This window comes from Mauremys reevesii, linkage group 21 (genome assembly GCF_016161935.1).
Source record: "Mauremys reevesii isolate NIE-2019 linkage group 21, ASM1616193v1, whole genome shotgun sequence".
Lineage (NCBI taxonomy): Eukaryota > Metazoa > Chordata > Testudines > Geoemydidae > Mauremys > Mauremys reevesii.
Window position 1 is genome coordinate 23,114,512 of NC_052643.1, and position 18,584 is coordinate 23,133,095.

Below are 18,584 nucleotides of genomic sequence, written 5' to 3' on the forward strand. Positions count from 1 at the left end.
CCCACCCTCCGAAACACAAGGGCTGAGGGCTGCTAGGGCGCCCTGGAGTTGCCCCAGTGAGCGATGCAGGTGGCGGAAGGAGCGACTGATTCACCGGCGGCTTGTGTGGGGATTTGCCCCTCGCCTCCGAGCACGTGCTGCTGGGGGCAGGCCGGGTCCCCGTCAGGCTCTGCCTGGGACTGTTGTTGTGACGCCTGCCGCCCCGAACGCATTGTCCCACCACGTGATGTGAGCCCAGCAGGTTCTCCGCAGCTAATAAAACAAGCAGGCCCTTTGCTTTGGAGCGTGTGTGCCCAGCCCTGAGCTGGCCCTGCAAGCGGGCAGGCTGGGTGGGCATCACTAGTGCTGCCTGCGCTGCCAGGGGCATGCTACTGCAAGAGCTTTGGGGGTGACCAGGCCTGGCCCCTTCCTGGGGCGCTGCACCTGCCTGCCTGTCTGTGCCGAGGGCCGAATTTGGCAGCAGCTCCAAGCCCCCAAACTCCTCTGCAACCCCATGAGCTGCCAGCATTCAGCCCCTCTGGAAACCAAGCCCAGGTGGATCCCAACCTCAGGACAGCCGACCCCAACGGCCACTACTGCCCTCTGCGGCCTGCGGGACCCGGCTGAGGCTGGGAAGCCAGGCACGTCGGGGGCACTCCCACAGCGCAGTGGGGCAGCCCCATCCCTGAGATAGTTCAGGCTGAGCGGAGCAGGCTCGGGGCCTTTTCAGGGAGAATCCACCGCCAGCGTTGGGCTGGTTAGAGCCTGGCCTGCAATGACTGGGCCCCCCAGCCTGCCCAGGGGCAGTTCTGCCAGCGGCCAGGCCCCTGCCCCTCTTGCCTTGCCAGCAAGCTGGTGCGATGCAGGGCCCCTGCCCCCGGCGGGCGAGGCAGAGCAATGGGCCCCAATCTGGTTATTTAGGGACGAAAGGGGCTTTCCCCCAGCTCCTGGACAACCACCACCAGCTCTGTCTCTGGGACAGGGGCAAGCAGGGCCGGCAGGGGCCACGATCCCATCCCCCAAGCCCGGCAGGTGCAGCCCCAGAAGGGGTTGGCTGCTTGTGGGCCCTGCCTGGGCCTGGATCACAGACAGGTCCCCCTGCTAGGGGCCTTCGCTGGCAGGAGAGCAGAGCGCAGCGAGGGCGTGGGGACACAGGGCGTCAGCAGCCAGGCCCTCCAGGCTGGGGAAACACCCCCGCAGGTCAGGCCGACTCCTGCCGGGGGTCCTGGGATCTGGGCAGGGGCTGCAGGTGCCTGGGGGCTGCCAGGAGGGCAGGCCAGATCCTCCTGATCCCAAGGGCTGGGAGCCCACAGCTGGTTGGGGGCTGGTAAGCCCCCCAGTGAGATAGTAGCTGCTCCCCCCACTTCCCCAGAGCACCCTGGGGTGCCAGAGCCACTGACCTGCCCTCTGCTCCGGGCACTATAGGGTTATGCCTGCCCTCACAGGGGCATGAGGGGTCTGACCCCACCAGGCCCACAGCGCCAGTGCTGGGCAGTACTTCGCCATAGGGGGCGGCTGGGTTGAGCCCTGCAGGCTTGCGCCCTTTGAGCAGGGTCTGACCCTCCCAGGGGGGCTGCAGAGGCCATGGAACAGGTCAGTGGGGCCAGATCTGCACCAGGTAGCAATCAGCTAGGCTCCTCGTTAGCTTCATGGGGCCCGATGCTGGTGTCACCTGGCCCCACTCCACTAGAGCCAATGGGCAGAGCCCCACCTGGTGTAAACGGGCTGCAGCTCCTCTCAGCACTTGTGGCCCTAGCGCAAACGCTGCTCCCCAGCCAGAGGAAGAGGAGTGTGGGCTTCGCCCTGGCTCCCATCCCACCCCGGAAGAAGCCCCACCATGGGCCCATAGGACTGGTGGGGCCCTGCCAGACCCTGCATCCAGCCCCCAGCTAGTGCAGGCACCTGCAGCTGTTTGGATTCATGAACAAAGAGGACCCATGGGAGAACTGCTAACACCCCCGCGCCGTGACTCCCAGCCCGGCTGGCAGGCGCCTGAGACAGACACGGGCCGAGGCGCAGCTCACCCTCCGACACAGCTCAGGCGTTATTTGTCGTTTAATAGGAATCCAGTGAAACAGCACAAGTCGGACGTGGTCTGGGGTCGGGTGCGTTAACAGGGCGCCATCTGAACGGCAGGAACACAAGCAGCCTGGCTCCCTGCTGTTCTCTGGGGTGGCAGCCGCCCTGGGCAGACAGGCAATGCAAGGCAGCGGGGGCCGTGCCGTGTGCTGGCGCCTCGCCCTGGGTGGGACGTCACCCCAGGCAGAGAGGTGACATTTGCTGGGCTCTGTTCGAACAGGTGCCCTTGGAGCTCTCGGTTCTGCTCGGTGGTGGGCTGGGGCGAAGGGCTCTTTGCAGTGGGCTGTTCTGCCCAGCCTGCCACTGCCTAGGCCGAGTCATCTCTGTCCCACCAAGTGACGCTGGTGGTGATGCTGGGCAGGCTCCAGCCAGTGCGATTCAAAGGGCCTGGCACTGGTAAGTGCTTAGATCTGGACCTGGCAGAGCTAGCAAGAGCAGTGAGCGAAGATTGTCCTGCGAGCAGATGGCTCCAGAGCAGGACACGCCCCCCACCAGGCAGGGCAGGGCAGGGAATGGGTGGGCAGCTTTTAAGGGTCTGCCCAATGGTTGTTGGGTGAATAGGGGCAGCCCAGCCCCCAGAGGGTCCTGCTGCTAGTAAGGCACTTGCATCTGTCCGCCCGTCTGACTGGGGAGGAATGATCTTTTTTTTGGGGGGGGGGGGGGGGGTCTGCTGGCTGCCCACAGGAACACATAACAGCCTCTGGCCATGGGGTGCCCCTGCCACCAGCACCTGGAGCGAGCCGTGGGGCTGTCCTTATGCATGGGCCCCCAGCCGTGCATGCAGGATGCCGGCCAGGGTACCCTGCAGCATGAGCTGTGGTCGCTCCCAGGCCCTGCCCCTGCCCTCCTGCTCTGCATCACGACCCTCCAGGTGAGGCTCTAGGGAGACAGCCCCAGCTAGGGGCTTGGGGCAGCCATGGTGCGGGGGCTGGAGTGTGGCTGAGGCAACGGGGATGGCCACAGTGTAAACAGACAGATCCTGGTGGGAACCCCTGCCCCAGCCTGCTGGCCCCTGTAGTGCTGCCCAGGGCATGGAGCGGGAGGGGTGACCAGGCTGCCCCTGGAGAGAGGGGGCAGGCTCTCACCGAGCGGGGGAGGCGCCACCTGCAAGGCAGGCTGTAACTTTGAGCTCACTCTCCTAACTTTGGAGGATGAATGTGGATCCTATCCCTCCCCAGAGGAGAAAAGATGCCCCGTCTGCCCCTCTCCCCAGCCCCCCGTCCTGTAGCGGGCATGGGGCACAGCAGAGCCAGCTGGCACCCTCCTTCCCGCCCAGCTTGGGGGCACATGCTCTGAGCACTGAAGCCGGAAGGCAGAGGGGGGCGCTGCCCATCTTGTGGGGCAGGACGTGGCGAGGGCCGGCACTGGGTTGGGCTCCCGGCTCTCTGGGCCCAGTGCGGTTGGGTCGAATCCACCGTCTCAGTTCCGAAGGGTCTGCGTTCCCATGGGGCTGGCAGGAGGCGTGGCTGCCCCCCTGCTGCCACGCACCAATCACAAACAAACCCATCCCCCACTGGTCTGGGCTAGCAGCGAAGCACCATTTTCCTCGCGGTTTCTTAAAAAAGTGAATCATCGTAATAATAAAACAGCCAACGTCCCACGATTGGCCTGCGGACGCGGGGCAGGCGGCGGCCGGCCTATGAGGGGCACTCCTGCATGTTAACTCCCGCCTCCGAGTGATGCTGCAAGTCAATGGGCTGCCGGGGCGGCTGGCCTGGCTCGCTGCTCAGCACCAGGTTTTTAATGCACCCTGTGATTCCTGAGCGGAACTTGCCGGCGGTCAGGGCTTGGATGGCAGGAGCGCCTCCTGGGGGCAAGAGGAGAAACAGTCAGCTCCCAAAGACACCGCCGGGGGGCAGCCCCATGCTCCGGTGGCCCTAGCGCTCCAGCGGCCACAGCCGGGGCTGGATCACTCCCCGGGGCACCGGGCACTGCCAGAGAGCGGGCTGGGCAGCTCCTACGGCCCCTTCACATGGAGACGTAGGGAAACCGAGCCATGGAGCGAGCGAAGGTCACACGCAGGGCGTGATGGGCACAGCTGGGGACGGACCCCCCTCCCCTCCCTGCTCTAATCACTAGAACCTTCCCTCCCTTCTTGGGTGGGGGGGTTTATGGGAATTCCCCAAGTGACCGTGAGCCTCTCAGCTCATCCCCAAACCGGGAATGTTGCTTCCTTTGCTCCCCAGCGCAGAATCGCACCAGGGTCCCATCCCGTGCAATGCAGCTGGGCCCCGCAGAGCCCTGGGAGCCGGCCCCGCCCGCCACGGTTAGTGCCCGGCCCTGGGCCCCGCAGAGCCTGGGAGCCGGCCCCACCCGCCACGGGTAGTGCCCGGCCCTGGGCCCCGAGAGCCTGGGAGCCGGCCCCACCCGCCACGGTTAGTGCCCGGCCCTGGGCCCCGCAGAGCCTGGGAGCCGGCCCCACCCGCCACGGTTAGTGCCCGGCCCTGGGCCCCGAGAGCCGGCCCCACCCACCACGGGTAGTGCCTGGCCCTGGGCCCCGCAGAGCCCCGGGAGCCGGCCCCACCCGCCACGGTTAGTGCCCGGCCCTGGGCCCAGCTGAGCCTGGGAGCTGGGCCCATCCTGCCATGGGAAGTGCTGGGCCCTGGCCCAGGCCAGCCCCCATCGCTCCTAGTTCTGTCCCAGAAGTGGCGGTGCCGGCTCAGACAGGGCTCCTGGGCATTAGGTTCCTGGAGAGGAGGGTCCAGCTGAGCAGGCAGGGGGCAGGGGAGAGCCCCAGTTCCCACCCTGTACTCCCAGGTCTCCCAAGTCCCGCAGGTCCCCAGGGCGCCAGTCCAGCCTCACCTATGTACACGCTGCCTTGGGTGTTCACCATGACGTTGCTGCCTGGCGACTCCCCACTCACCAGCTCCTCGCCGTCCACCTGAATGGAGCCCCGCCTGCCTTCCCTGCAGGGCACAGAGCCAGGCGTGAGCCGGGTTCGTCCAAGGCCGGCCCCCATCCCAGTCGGGAGCAAGGGGGCAGGACGATCGACCACGGGGGAGCTGCACCCACTGACACCAGTGACACCCCTGCCCCCTGGGCTCCCTGGCTCCAGGCTGCAGCCCGGCTCAGCCCCTCTGCAGGGAGAGCCTGGGGCTAAGGACCCTGGCAGAATAGTTGGAGGGCTGCCTTGCAGTGGGATGGCTCCCTCCCACTCCCTTCCCAGGGGCTGTGTGGCTGCAGGTCGGTGATGAGCTAAGCCCCGGGGCCCCTCACCGAACAGCTGTCACTCTGTGCCACTCTCCATCGTTGATGGGGTCCTCAGAGACGATGCTGGCTTCGCCGCTGCCCAGCTGGTAACTGCGGGGAGAATGGCTGGCATTAGCACCCACTCCTGGGGGGCAGCGTCCGCATTACCCAGCGCTCGGGGGAGGGGGCAGCACCTGCATTAGTCAGCTCTCGGTGGTGGGTGCATCTGCATTACCCAGCGCTTGGGGGGAATGGGGTCTGGGGGAGACTGGGGAAAGATGGTTCTGGGACCCTGGGGGTGGGGCTCAGGGTGTGTCTAGGGTCCCAGAGGCAGGAGAGTGGATCTGAAGTGAAGAAGTGGGGAGAGAAGGTGGGTCCGGGCTCCCAGGCAGGGGGAATGAGGATCCAGGGTGCAGGTGGGTCCGGGGTTCCAGGTGTAGGGGAGGGTGGGTCCCGGGGCAGGTGGGTCCGGGGTCCCAGGTGTAGGGAGGGTGGGTCCTGGGGCAGGTGGGTCCGGGTTCCAGGTGTAGGGGAGGGTGGATCCCGGGGCAGGTGGGTCCGGGGTCCCAGATGTAGGGGAGGGTGGGTCCCGGGGCGGGTGGGTCTGGGGTTCCAGGTGTAGGGGAAGGTGGGTCCCGGGGCAGGTGGGTCCGGGGTCCCAGGTGTAGGGAGGGTGGGTCCCGGGGCGGGTGGGTCCGGGGTCCCAGGTGTAGGGGAGGGTGGGTCCCGGGGGCGGGTGGGACCGGGGTGCCAGGTGTGGGGGGTGGGTCCTGGGGCAGGTGGGTCGGGGGTCCCAGGTGTAGGGGTGGGTCCCGGGGCGGGTGGGTCCGCGGTCCCAGGTGTAGGGGTGGGTCCCGGGGCGGGTGGGTCCGGGTCCCAGGTGTAGGGGAGGGTGGGTCCTGGGGCGGGTGGGTCCGGGGTCCCAGGTGTAGGGGAGGGTGGGTCCCGGGGCGGGTGGGTCCGGGGTCCCAGGTGTAGGGGAGGGTGGGTCCCGGGGGCGGGTGGGTCCGGGGTCCCAGGTGTAGGGGAAGGTGGGTCCTGGGGGCGGGTGGGTCCGGGGTTCCAGGGGAAGAGAGTCTGAGGTCCTGGGGTGATGGGGAAGGAGAGTCCAGGGGGAGAGGGAAGGTGGATCCGGGGTCCCCGGGTCAGGGGGAAGGTGGTCCAGAGTCCTAGGGATGGTGGAAGGTGGATCTGGGATGCTGGGTCCAGGGCAGGTGGATCTGGGGATTCTAGCCTGTGCCCTGGACATGCTCCCTGGCTGGCAGGAGGGGTGCGTCAGGGGCCACGTGGCCGTTTGCTCCTCAGCTGGCGCCAGGCCATGCTCACCTGAACACCAGGTGTCCATCTCTCAGGCCGAGGCTGATGAAGTCCTTGGCTTTGCCGTTCTGCCCTTCCTCCTGCCAGAGAGACGTTATGAGACTGCTGGCTCCTGTCTGGCTGGGACCCTGCTCAGGAGCCAGCCCTGGAGCCACGGGCCCTGCCTGCCACCCGGGCACGGGTCCAGCTGAGCTGGGAGCCAGTTCCACGGCTGGACCCAGGGCTTGTGCCAGTCAGCGCCACGGGGCCCATGAAGCAGCTTGCTCCCCTGCAGGGCTTCTTGGCAACCCCGGGCTGGATGCTCCGACTGACCCTGTACAGGCAGCCAGCTGCACTGCCCGCGGGCCGTGGGAAATGCCCACCCCTGCGCGGCTGGGGCCAAGGGGGGACACGGCTGTCGGGGGCCAAGTTGCAGGGAGTGTTCGCCAGTCAGGGCTCCACGTGTGTCCCTGGCTGTGGTGCATGCTGGTGCCCGCGCACCAGGCACTGCCCGGTGATCCTGGAGGCTGTAAGCCCCACTGCTGCTCCCCACGTGGTGCCAGGCCCAGCACCCAAGGGCCCTGCAGTAAATACCTCGTTAGTAGCATGTGGCTTGAGAGCAGGCTGCCCGGTCACCTGGAGGAGAAACGTGCAACAGGGCGGTGAAATGCCCATGGACAGCGAAGCAGCATGCGCCAGGGGGGTGATGGGGAGCCTGGCAGCCAGGGCACGGCTCAGGGAGCGGTACCCTAGGGCAATGCCAGCCCCGCATGGCATGGAATGAAGAGTTGAGCATGGCAGATTAGTATGGGCCTGGCTCTCTGGCCTGAGCCAGGTGGCACAGGCTGGCTTCATGCATGCGCAGGCAGGTCAGACAATGGGGGTGCGATGGGATGTGAGTCCAGAGTGGAGCTGGGTTCCAGTCCATGCCATAGCGGGGGAGGGAGCAGCCCAGCATGCTGGCTGGCGTGCCATGCTGGTGGATGGGTGTCCTGATCACACTCAGCAGCCAATTCCCCAACTGACAGCAGGGGGCACTGCTGGTCAGGCCCGCCTGGCACCCCCTCTCCCTCCTCTCCAGAGGGCAGCCAGGAGCCTGGCTGCTCTGCCCTTCCTGGGGGCCCATGCACCTAGCCCTGCCCTCCATCCTGAGGGGCTCCCTGTGCCCCTATGTGCTGAGGGGGAAGCTGGTCACTCCAGGGCCCTCTCCCCAGTGGGGTGCCCAGCTCTGGCCTGCCTCACGCGCTGGCCCCTCTTCCCCCCTTGCTGGCTGCTCTCAACCCGCCGCCGCAGAACTCCAGGCCAGCAAGTGCTGGAGATGGAGTCGCCCTGGCTGGGGATGAGGCTGCAGCCTGGCCCTGGTGCCACCCTCAGCCCTGGAACCCAGCCCCACGAGGCACGCCCAGGCCGCCCTCATCTCCCACCTGCCCCCGCCCACCTCTCCCTCTGGATCCCACCCGTGTCACCCTCACCCGGAACGCCAGGGAGCCCAGACAGCCCCTCCCCGTCACCCACCCACCTCCTACCTGCCCCAGCCACCCATGCTGGCCTGGCTCCCACCTGCCCCGGCCCAGGTCCTCTCCCCGACACGGCGAGGGGCCCAGCCCCCAGCGTGACTCACCACGCCCTGCCACAGGAGGAGGCCGCTCGGGGAGCGCGTGCGCACTTCCAGCTCAATGGTCTCTGGAGACTTGGGGTGACTGCAAGGAGAAGACAGCGGCTGTCAGCCCTGGGCCCCAGTGTATACGGTGGGGGGTAGGGACCAGACCATGGTGTGCCCTGGGAGCCCTGCCCCCACCAGCCCCCAGTCCCCCCACCCAGGGCCCAGCTCTGCCATTCCTCTGGCCCCCGGAGCCAGGCCATGCGGCTCCTGGGGGGACTCAGCCAGAGGGCTGCTCACACTCCAGGCTCCCTCCCCGGCTATGCAGAACATGGCGGGGCTGGCACTGGGAGCTGGAGCTGGTGCTCGCCCCGCTGGTGCATGCTGGGAGCTCCGGGCCTTCCCGAACACAGACGGCAGGGGGCCCTGGGGCGATGCCCCTTCTCCCCGTCACAGCATAGGGGGCCCACTCACCTGCGGGGCAGCACGTGCCGGGGAAGCGCGAGGTAGCCGCCATCCTGGAAGTAGGCTCCGTACTGGCCTGGGGCGTCTGCAGGGCGAGAGCTGGGATCAGACAGCAGGGGGCGCTGGGAGCCACCCCGTCCCACACCTGGGCTTCACCTTAACCTGGCTGCACCCAGGGAAGCCAGTGCTGCTTCCTGACGCTTCCCCCCTGCAGGTCATTAGAGCCCCCCCTCCCCGGGGTGAGCTGCCTCACCCCACCCTTGGCCACCGCCCGCAGGGAGCCGCAGGGCAGCCTGGGAGCTGCTGGGCCAGGGCTGCTCGTACAAAGCGGGGGGACGAGAGAGGGTGGGCGAGACGCCAAGCAAAGTGGGTACCGTACCGTTTCCCCCGCTGCCCTCCAGGGCCCACTCACGCTCCAGCGCCGCCAGGGCCAGGCCTGCATGGGGACAGACACACGGGTTACAGGGAACGCTCGGCACAGCGCAGCAGCACATGGCAGGAGCGCTGCTCCATGCCAGGGGGAGGCAGAGGGCATCGCTCTGCCAGCTCGGGCCTGGCGCTGGCTCCCTGCCGGGCCCTGCGCTGCACAGTGCTGGCGATACCAAGTGCTGTGCGCCAAAGCAGAGGAATTGCCCCCCGCCCCGAGCACACGCTGCCCCCGCCCCGAGCACACGCTGCCCCAGACCCTGCCCCGCGCACACGCGGCCCCCAGCCCCGAGCACACGCTGCCCCCAGCCCCCTCCCCGAGCACACGCTGCCCCCACCCCCGAGCACACGCTGCCCTCAGACCCTGCCCCGAGCACACGCTGCCCCCCAGCCCCGAGCACACGCTGCCCCCGCCCCGAGCACACGCTGCCCTCAGACCCTGCCCGAGCACACGCTGCCCCCAGCCCCGACCACCCGCTGCCCCGGCCCCAGCCCCGAGCACACGCTGCCCCCCCGGCCTCGGCCATGAGGAGACGCTTCCCCCAGCCCCGAGCACACGCTGCCCCCAGCCCCGAGCACACGCTGCCCCCGGCCCCCAGCACCCGCTGCCCCCAGACCCTTCCCCGAGCACACGCTGCCCAGCCCCGAGCCCTCGCTGCCCCCTGCCCCCGCCCCGAGCACACGCTGCCCCGGCCTCCGCTCTGAGTACACGCTGCCCCCAGCCCCGAGCACACGCTGCCCCCAGCCCCGAGCACACGCTGCCCCGGCCCCAGCCCCGAGCACACGCTGCCCCCCGCCTCCGAGCACACGCTGCCCCCCAGCCCCGAGCACACGCTGCCCCCGGCCTCCGCCCGAGCACACGCTGCCCCAGCCCCAGCCCCGAGCACACGCTGCCCCTGGCCCCGCCCCGAGCACACGCTGCCCCCACCCCTGAGCCCACGCAGCCCCCGGCCCCAGCCCCGAGCACACCCTGCCCCCTGCCCCCTCCCCGAGCACACGCTGCCCCGGCCGCCGCCCCGAGCACACGCTGCCCCCAGCCCTGAGCACACGCGGCCCCCCCGGCCTCCGCCCCGAGCACACGCTGCCCCCAGCCCCGAGCACACGCTGCCCCCAGCCCCAGCCCCGAGCACACGCTGCCCCCAGCCCTGAGCACACGCTGCCCCTGGCCCCGCCCGAGCACACGCTGCCCCCAGCCCTGAGCACACGCTGCCCCCGCCCCGAGCACACGCTGCCCCCAGCCCCGAGCACACGCTGCCCCGGCCCCAGCCCCGAGCACACGCTGCCCCGGCCTCCGCCCTGAGTACACGCTGCCCCCAGCCCCGAGCACACGCTGCCCCAGCCCCGAGCACACGCTGCCCCGGCCCCAGCCCGAGCACACGCTGCCCCGGCCTCCGCCCCGAGTACACGCTGCCCCCAGCCCCGAGCACACGCTGCCCCCAGCCCCGAGCACACGCTGCCCCCAGCCCCGAGCACACGCTGCCCTCAGACCCTGCCCCGAGCACACGCTGCCCCCAGCCCCGAGCACACGCTGCCCCAGCCCCGAGCACACGCTGCCCCCGGCCTCCGCCCGAGCACACGCTGCCCCCAGCCCCGAGCACACACTGCCCCCAGCCCCGAGCACACGCTGCCTCCAGCCCTGAGCACACGCTGCCCCCCCGGCCTCCGCCCCGAGCATACGCTGCCCCAGCCCCGAGCAGACGCTGCCCCCAGCCCGAGCACACGCTGCCCCCAGCCCCGAGCACACGCTGCCCCCAGCCCCGAGCACACGCTGCCCCGGCCCCAGCCCCGAGCACACGCTGCCCCGGCCTCCGCCCCGAGCACACGCTGCCCCGCCCCAGCCCCGAGCACACGCTGCCCCCAGCCCCGCCCCGAGCACACGCTGCCCCAGCCCCGCCCCGAGCACACGCTGCCCCCAGCCCCGAGCACACGCTGCCCCCGGCCTCCGCCCGAGCACACGCTGCCCCCAGCCCCGAGCACACTGCCCCCAGCCCCGAGCACCCGCTGCCCCCCGCCCCGAGCCCACGCGGCCCCCCCGCCCTCCGCCCCGAGCATACGCGGCCCCCAGCCCCGAGCAGACGCTGCCCCCAGCCCGGAGCACACGCTGCCCCCCAGCCCCGAGCACACGCTGCCCCCAGACCCGAGCACACGCTGCCCCTGGCCCCAGCCCCGAGCACACGCTGCCCCCAGCCCCGAGCACACGCTGCCCCCGGCCTCCGCCCGAGCACACGCTGCCCCGGCCCCAGCCCCGAGCACACGCTGCCCCCAGCCCCGAGCACACGCTGCCCCCGGCCTCCGCCCGAGCACACGCTGCCCCCAGCGCCACCCCGAGCACACGCTGCCCCAGCCCCGAGCACACGCTGCCCCGGCCTCCGCCCCGAGCACACGCTGCCCCCAGCCCCGAGAGCACACGCTGCCCCCGGCCTCCGCCCGAGCATACGCTGCCCCAGCCCCGAGCAGACGCTGCCCCAGCCCGGAGCACACGCTGCCCCCAGCCCCGAGCACACGCTGCCCCCAGACCCGAGCACACGCTGCCCTGGCCCCAGCCCCGAGCACACGCTGCCCCGCCCCAGCCCCGAGCACACGCTGCCCCCAGCCCCGAGCACACGCTGCCCCGGCCTCCGCCCCGAGCACACGCTGCCCCGGCCCCAGCCCCGAGCACACGCTGCCCCCGGCCTCCGCCCGAGCACACGCTGCCCCAGCCCCGAGCACACGCTGCCCCTGGCCTCCGCCCGAGCACACGCTGCCCCTGGCCCCAGCCCCGAGCACACGCTGCCCCGGCCCCAGCCCTGAGCACACGCTGCCCCCAGCCCCGAGCACACGCTGCCCCCGCCTCCGCCCGAGCACACGCTGCCCCGGCCCCAGCCCCGAGCACACGCTGCCCCAGCCCCGAGCACACGCTGCCCCCAGCGCCCACCCCGAGCACACGCTGCCCCCAGCCCCGAGCACACGCTGCCCCGGCCCGAGCACACGCTGCCCCGGCCCCGAGCACACGCTGCCCCCAGCCCGGAGCACACGCTGCCCCCAGCCCCGAGCACACGCTGCCCCCCGCCCCGAGCACACGCTGCCCCGCCCTGAGCACACGCTGTCCCCAGCCCCGAGCACACGCTGCCCCCAGCCCTCCCTGAGCACACGCTGCCCCAGCCCTCCCGAGCACACGCTGCCCCCGGCCTCTGCCCCGAGCACACGCTGCCCCCACCCCAAGCACACGCTGCCCCCAGCCCCACCCCCGAGCACACGCTGCCCCGGCCCCGTCCCGAGCACACGCTGCCCCAGCCCCAGCCCCGAGCACACGCTGCCTCCAGCCCCGAGCACACGCTGCCCCTGGCCCCGCCCGAGCACACGCTGCCCCCAGCCCCAGCCCCGAGCACACGCTGCCCCCAGCCCCGAGCACACGCTGCCCCGGCCCCAGCCCCGAGCACACGCTGCCCCCGGCCTCCGCCCCGAGCACACGCTGCCCCCAGCCCCGAGCACACGCTGCCCCCGGCCTCCGCCCCGAGCACACGCTGCCCCCAGCCCCAGCCCCGAGCACACGCTGCCCCTGGCCCCGCCCCGAGCACACGCTGCCCCAGCCCTGAGCACACGCTGCCCCGGCCCCAGCCCCGAGCACACACTGCCCCCAGCCCTCCCCGAGCACACGCTGCCCCGGCCTCCGCCCGAGCACACGCTGCCCCGCCCCGAGCACACGCTGCCCCCAGCCCTGAGCACACGCTGCCCCCGGCTTCCGCCCGAGCACACGCTGCCCCCAGCCCCGAGCACACGCTGCCCCGGCCCGAGCACACGCTGCCCCGGCCCCGAGCACACGCTGCCCCAGCCCGAGCACACGCTGCCCCCAGCCCCGAGCACACGCTGCCCCCAGCCCCGAGCACACGCTGCCCCGCCCTGAGCACACGCTGCCCCCAGCCCCGAGCACACGCTGTCCCCCGCCCCGAGCACCCGCTGCCCCCAGCCCCAGCCCCGAGCACACGCTGCCCCCAGCCCTGAGCACACGCTGCCCCAGGCCCCGCCCCGAGCACACGCTGCCCCCAGCCCTGAGCACACGCTGCCCCGGCCCCGAGCACACGCTGCCCTCAGACCCTGCCCCGAGCACATGCTGCCCCCAGCCCCGAGCACACGCTGGCCCCGGCCCCAGCCCCGAGCACACGCTGCCCCCGGCCTCCGCCCCGAGTACACGCTGCCCCCAGCCCCGAGCACACGCTGCCCCAGCCCCGAGCACACGCTGCCCCCAGCCCCAAGCACACGCTGCCCCCGGCCTCCGCCCCGAGCACACGCTGCCCCCAGCCCCGAGCACACTGCCCCCAGCCCCGAGCACACGCTGCCCCCAGCCCCGAGCACACGCTGCCCCCGGCCTCCGCCCGAGCATACGCTGCCCCAGCCCCGAGCAGACGCTGCCCCAGCCCGGAGCACACGCTGCCCCCAGCCCCGAGCACACGCTGCCCCCAGCCCCGAGCACACGCTGCCCCTGGCCCCAGCCCCGAGCACACGCTGCCCCGGCCCCAGCCCCGAGCACACGCTGCCCCAGCCCCGAGCACACGCTGCCCCCGGCCTCCGCCCGAGCACACGCTGCCCCAGCCCCGAGCACACGCTGCCCCCGGCCTCCGCCCGAGCACACGCTGCCCCCAGCCCCGAGCACACGCTGCCCCCAGCGCCCACCCCGAGCACACGCTGCCCCAGCCCCGAGCACACGCTGCCCCCGGCCTCCGCCCGAGCACACGCTGCCCCCAGCCCCGAGCACACGCTGCCCCCAGCCTCCGCCCGAGCATACGCTGCCCCAGCCCCGAGCAGACGCTGCCCCAGCCCGGAGCACACGCTGCCCCCAGCCCCGAGCACACGCTGCCCCCGGCCCCAGCCCCGAGCACACGCTGCACCCGGCCCCAGCCCCGAGCACACGCTGCCCCCAGCCCCGAGCACACGCTGCCCCGGCCTCCGCCCGAGCACACGCTGCCCCGGCCCCAGCCCCGAGCACACGCTGCCCCAGCCCCGAGCACCCGCTGCCCCCCCAGCCTCCGCCCCGAGCACACGCTGCCCCCACCCCCGAGCACACGCCGCCCCCCCGGCCTCCGCCCCGAGCACACGCTGCCCCTGGCCCCAGCCCCGAGCACACGCTGCCCCCGGCCTCCGGCCCGAGCACACGCTGCTCCCAGCCCCGAGCACACGCTGCCCCCAGCGCCCACCCCGAGCACACGCTGCCCCCAGCCCCGAGCACACGCTGCCCCGGCCCGAGCACACGCTGCCCCGGCCCCGAGCACACGCTGCCCCCAGCCCGGAGCACACGCTGCCCCCAGCCCCGAGCACACGCTGCCCCGCCCTGAGCACACGCTGCCCCCAGCCCCGAGCACACGCTGTCCCCAGCCCCGAGCACACGCTGCCCCAGCCCTCCCTGAGCACACGCTGCCCCAGCCCTCCCGAGCACACGCTGCCCCACCCCAAGCACACGCTGCCCCAGCCCCACCCCGAGCACACGCTGCCCCGGCCCCGCCCCGAGCACACGCTGCCCCCAGCCCCAGCCCCGAGCACACGCTGCCTCCAGCCCCGAGCACACGCTGCCCCTGGCCCCCGCCCCGAGCACACGCTGCCCCCAGGCCCAGCCCCCAGCACACGCTGCCCCCCGCCCCACCCCGAGCACACGCTGCCCCCGGCCTCCGCCCGAGCACACGCTGCCCCCAGCCCCGAGCACACGCTGCCCCCGGCCTCCGCCCCGAGCACACGCTGCCCCAGCCCCAGCCCCGAGCACACGCTGCCCTGGCCCCCGCCCCGAGCACACGCTGCCCCCAGCCCCGAGCACACGCTGCCCCGGCCCCAGCCCCGAGCACACACTGCCCCCAGCCCTCCCGAGCACACGCTGCCCTGGCCTCCGCCCGAGCACACGCTGCCCCGCCCCGAGCACACGCTGCCCCCAGCCCTGAGCACACCCTGCCCCCGGCCCCGAGCACACGCTGCCCCAGCCCCGAGCACACGCTGCCCCCAGCCCCGAGCACACGCTGCCCCCAGCCCCAGCCCCGAGCACACGCTGCCCCCAGCCCTGAGCACACGCTGCCCCTGGCCCCCGCCCCGAGCACACGCTGCCCCCAGCCCTGAGCACACGCTGCCCCCCCGGCCCCGAGCACACGCTGCCCTCAGACCCTGCCCCGAGCACACGCTGCCCCCAGCCCCGAGCACACGCTGCCCCCAGCCCCGAGCACACGCTGCCCCCAGCCCCGAGCACACGCTGCCCCGGCCCCAGCCCCGAGCACACGCTGCCCCCGGCCTCCGCCCCGAGTACACGCTGCCCCCAGCCCCGAGCACACGCTGCCCCCAGCCCCGAGCACACGCTGCCCCCAGCCCCGAGCACACGCTGCCTCAGACCCTGCCCCGAGCACACGCTGCCCCAGCCCCGAGCACACGCTGCCCCCAGCCCCGAGCACACGCTGCCCCCGGCCTCCGCCCGAGCACACGCTGCCCCCAGCCCCGAGCACACACTGCCCCAGCCCCGAGCACACGCTGCCCCCGGCCTCCGCCCCGAGCATCGCTGCCCCCAGCCCCGAGCAGACGCTGCCCCAGCCCGGAGCACACGCTGCCCCCAGCCCCGAGCACACGCTGCCCCAGCCCCGAGCACACGCTGCCCCTGGCCCCAGCCCCGAGCACACGCTGCCCCAGCCCCGAGCACACGCTGCCCCGGCCTCCGCCCGAGCACACGCTGCCCCGGCCCCAGCCCCGAGCACACGCTGCCCCAGCCCCGAGCACACGCTGCCCCCGGCCTCCGCCCGAGCACACGCTGCCCCCAGCCCCGAGCACACGCTGCCCCAGCGCCCACCCCGAGCACACGCTGCCCCCAGCCCGAGCACACGCTGCCCCCGGCCTCCGCCCCGAGCATACGCTGCCCCAGCCCCGAGCAGACGCTGCCCCAGCCCGGAGCACACGCTGCCCCCAGCCCCGAGCACACGCTTCCCCAGCCCCGAGCACACGCTGCCCCTGGCCCCAGCCCCGAGCACACGCTGCCCCCGGCCCCAGCCCCGAGCACACGCTGCCCCCCGCCCCGAGCACACGCGGCCCCCGGCCTCCGCCCGAGCACACGCTGCCCCGGCCCCAGCCCCGAGCACACGCTGCCCCAGCCCCGAGCACACGCTGCCCCCGGCCTCCGCCCGAGCACACGCTGCCCCCAGCCCCGAGCACACGCTGCCCCGGCCTCCGCCCGAGCACACGCTGCCCCGGCCCCAGCCCCGAGCACACGCTGCCCCGGCCCCAGCCCCGAGCACACGCTGCCCCCAGCCCCGAGCACACGCTGCCCCCAGCCTCCGCCCGAGCACACGCTGCCCCGGCCCCAGCCCCGAGCACACGCTGCCCCCAGCCCCGAGCACACGCTGCCCCGGCCTCCGCCCGAGCACACGCTGCCCCGGCCCGAGCCCCGAGCACACGCTGCCCCCAGCCCCGAGCACACGCTGCCTCCCGGCCTCCGCCCGAGCACACGCTGCTCCCAGCCCCGAGCACACGCTGCCCCCAGCGCCCACCCCGAGCACACGCTGCCCCAGCCCCGAGCACACGCTGCCCCCGGCCCGGAGCACACGCTGCCCCAGCCCGGAGCACACGCTGCCCCCAGCCCCGAGCACACGCTGCCCCCAGCCCCGAGCACACGCTGCCCCCAGCCCCGAGCACACGCTGCCCCGCCCTGAGCACACGCTGCCCCCAGCCCCGAGCACACGCTGTCCCCAGCCCCGAGCACACGCTGCCCCCAGCCCCGAGCACACGCTGCCCCCAGCCCCGAGCACACGCTGCCCCCAGCCCCGAGCACACGCTGCCCCCAGCCCCGAGCACACGCTGCCCCGGCCCCAGCCCCGAGCACACGCTGCCCCCGGCCTCCGCCCGAGTACACGCTGCCCCCAGCCCCGAGCACACGCTGCCCCCAGCCCCGAGCACACGCTGCCCCCAGCCCCGAGCACACGCTGCCCTCAGACCCTGCCCCGAGCACACGCTGCCCCCGGCCCCGAGCACACGCTGCCCCCAGCCCAGAGCACACGCTGTCCCCAGCCCCGAGCACACGCTGCCCCCAGCCCCGAGCACACGCTGCCCCCAGCCCCGAGCACACGCTGCCCCCAGCCCCGAGCACACGCTGCCCCCAGCCCCGAGCACACGCTGCCCCGGCCCCAGCCCCGAGCACACGCTGCCCCCGGCCTCCGCCCCGAGTACACGCTGCCCCCAGCCCCGAGCACACGCTGCCCCCGGCCCCGAGCACACGCTGCCCCCAGCCCTGAGCACACGCTGCCCCCAGACCCTGCCCCGAGCACACGCTGCCCCCAGCCGCGAGCACACGCTGCCCCCAGCCCCGAGCACACGCTGCCCCCGGCCTCCGCCCGAGCACACGCTGCCCCCAGCCCCGAGCACACACTGCCCCCAGCCCCGAGCACACGCTGCCCCCGGCCTCCGCCCGAGCATACGCTGCCCCAGCCCCGAGCAGACGCTGCCCCAGCCCGGAGCACACGCTGCCCCCAGCCCCGAGCACACGCTGCCCCCAGCCCGAGCACACGCTGCCCCTGGCCCCAGCCCCGAGCACACGCTGCCCCCAGCCCCGAGCACACGCTGCCCCCGGCCTCCGCCCGAGCACACGCTGCCCCGCCCCAGCCCCGAGCACACGCTGCCCCAGCCCCGAGCACACGCTGCCCCCGGCCTCCGCCCGAGCACACGCTGCCCCCAGCCCCGAGCACACGCTGCCCCAGCGCCCACCCCGAGCACACGCTGCCCCCAGCCCCGAGCACACGCTGCCCCCGGCCTCCGCCCCGAGCATACGCTGCCCCCAGCCCCGAGCAGACGCTGCCCCAGCCCGAGCACACGCTGCCCCAGCCCCGAGCACACGCTTCCCAGCCCCGAGCACACGCTGCCCCTGGCCCCAGCCCCGAGCACACGCTGCCCCGGCCCCAGCCCCGAGCACACGCTGCCCCCAGCCCCGAGCACACGCTGCCCCCGGCCTCCGCCCGAGCACACGCTGCCCCGGCCCCAGCCCCGAGCACACGCTGCCCCAGCCCCGAGCACACGCTGCCCCCCCGGCCTCCGCCCCGAGCACACGCTGCACCCCGCCCCGAGCCCACGCAGCCCCCGGCCTCCGCCCCGAGCACACGCTGCCCCGGCCCCAGCCCCGAGCACACGCTGCCCCGGCCCCAGCCCCGAGCACACGCTGCCCCAGCCCCGAGCACACGCTGCCCCCAGCCTCCGCCCGAGCACACGCTGCCCCGCCCCAGCCCCGAGCACACGCTGCCCCAGCCCCGAGCACACGCTGCCCCCGGCCTCCGCCCGAGCACACGCTGCCCCGGCCCGAGCCCCGAGCACACGCTGCCCCCAGCCCCGAGCACACGCTGCCTCCCCGGCCTCCGCCCCGAGCACACGCTGCTCCCAGCCCCGAGCACACGCTGCCCCCAGCGCCCACCCCGAGCACACGCTGCCCCCAGCCCCGAGCCCACGCAGCCCCGGCCCGAGCACACGCTGCCCCAGCCCGGAGCACACGCTGCCCCCAGCCCCGAGCACACGCTGCCCCCAGCCCCGAGCACACGCTGCCCCAGCCCCGAGCACACGCTGCCCCGTCCTG

General features: G+C 73.3%; 1 protein-coding gene across 6 annotated transcripts in view; it reads right to left on the reverse strand.

Moving 5' to 3' along the window:
• Positions 1-2,019: 2,019 nt before the first annotated feature.
• Positions 2,020-18,584, reverse strand: part of HSPG2 (heparan sulfate proteoglycan 2) — a 164,102-nt gene continuing 147,537 nt past the window's right edge. For 4 of the 6 annotated variants that reach the window (XM_039508939.1, XM_039508937.1, XM_039508940.1 and 1 more), the window contains 8 exons: positions 8,988-9,044; positions 8,618-8,693; positions 8,165-8,243; positions 7,138-7,179; positions 6,574-6,644; positions 5,275-5,358; positions 4,861-4,964; positions 2,020-3,865 (listed from right to left, as the gene is read on the reverse strand). In XM_039508939.1, coding sequence (XP_039364873.1) covers positions 3,696-3,865; positions 4,861-4,964; positions 5,275-5,358; positions 6,574-6,644; positions 7,138-7,179; positions 8,165-8,243; positions 8,618-8,693; positions 8,988-9,044 — 683 coding nt within the window. In that variant the 3' untranslated portion in view covers positions 2,020-3,695. The remainder of the gene's footprint in view (positions 3,866-4,860; positions 4,965-5,274; positions 5,359-6,573; positions 6,645-7,137; positions 7,180-8,164; positions 8,244-8,617; positions 8,694-8,987; positions 9,045-18,584) is intronic. The other 2 variants (XM_039508941.1, XM_039508935.1) reach the window with 1 other exon arrangement.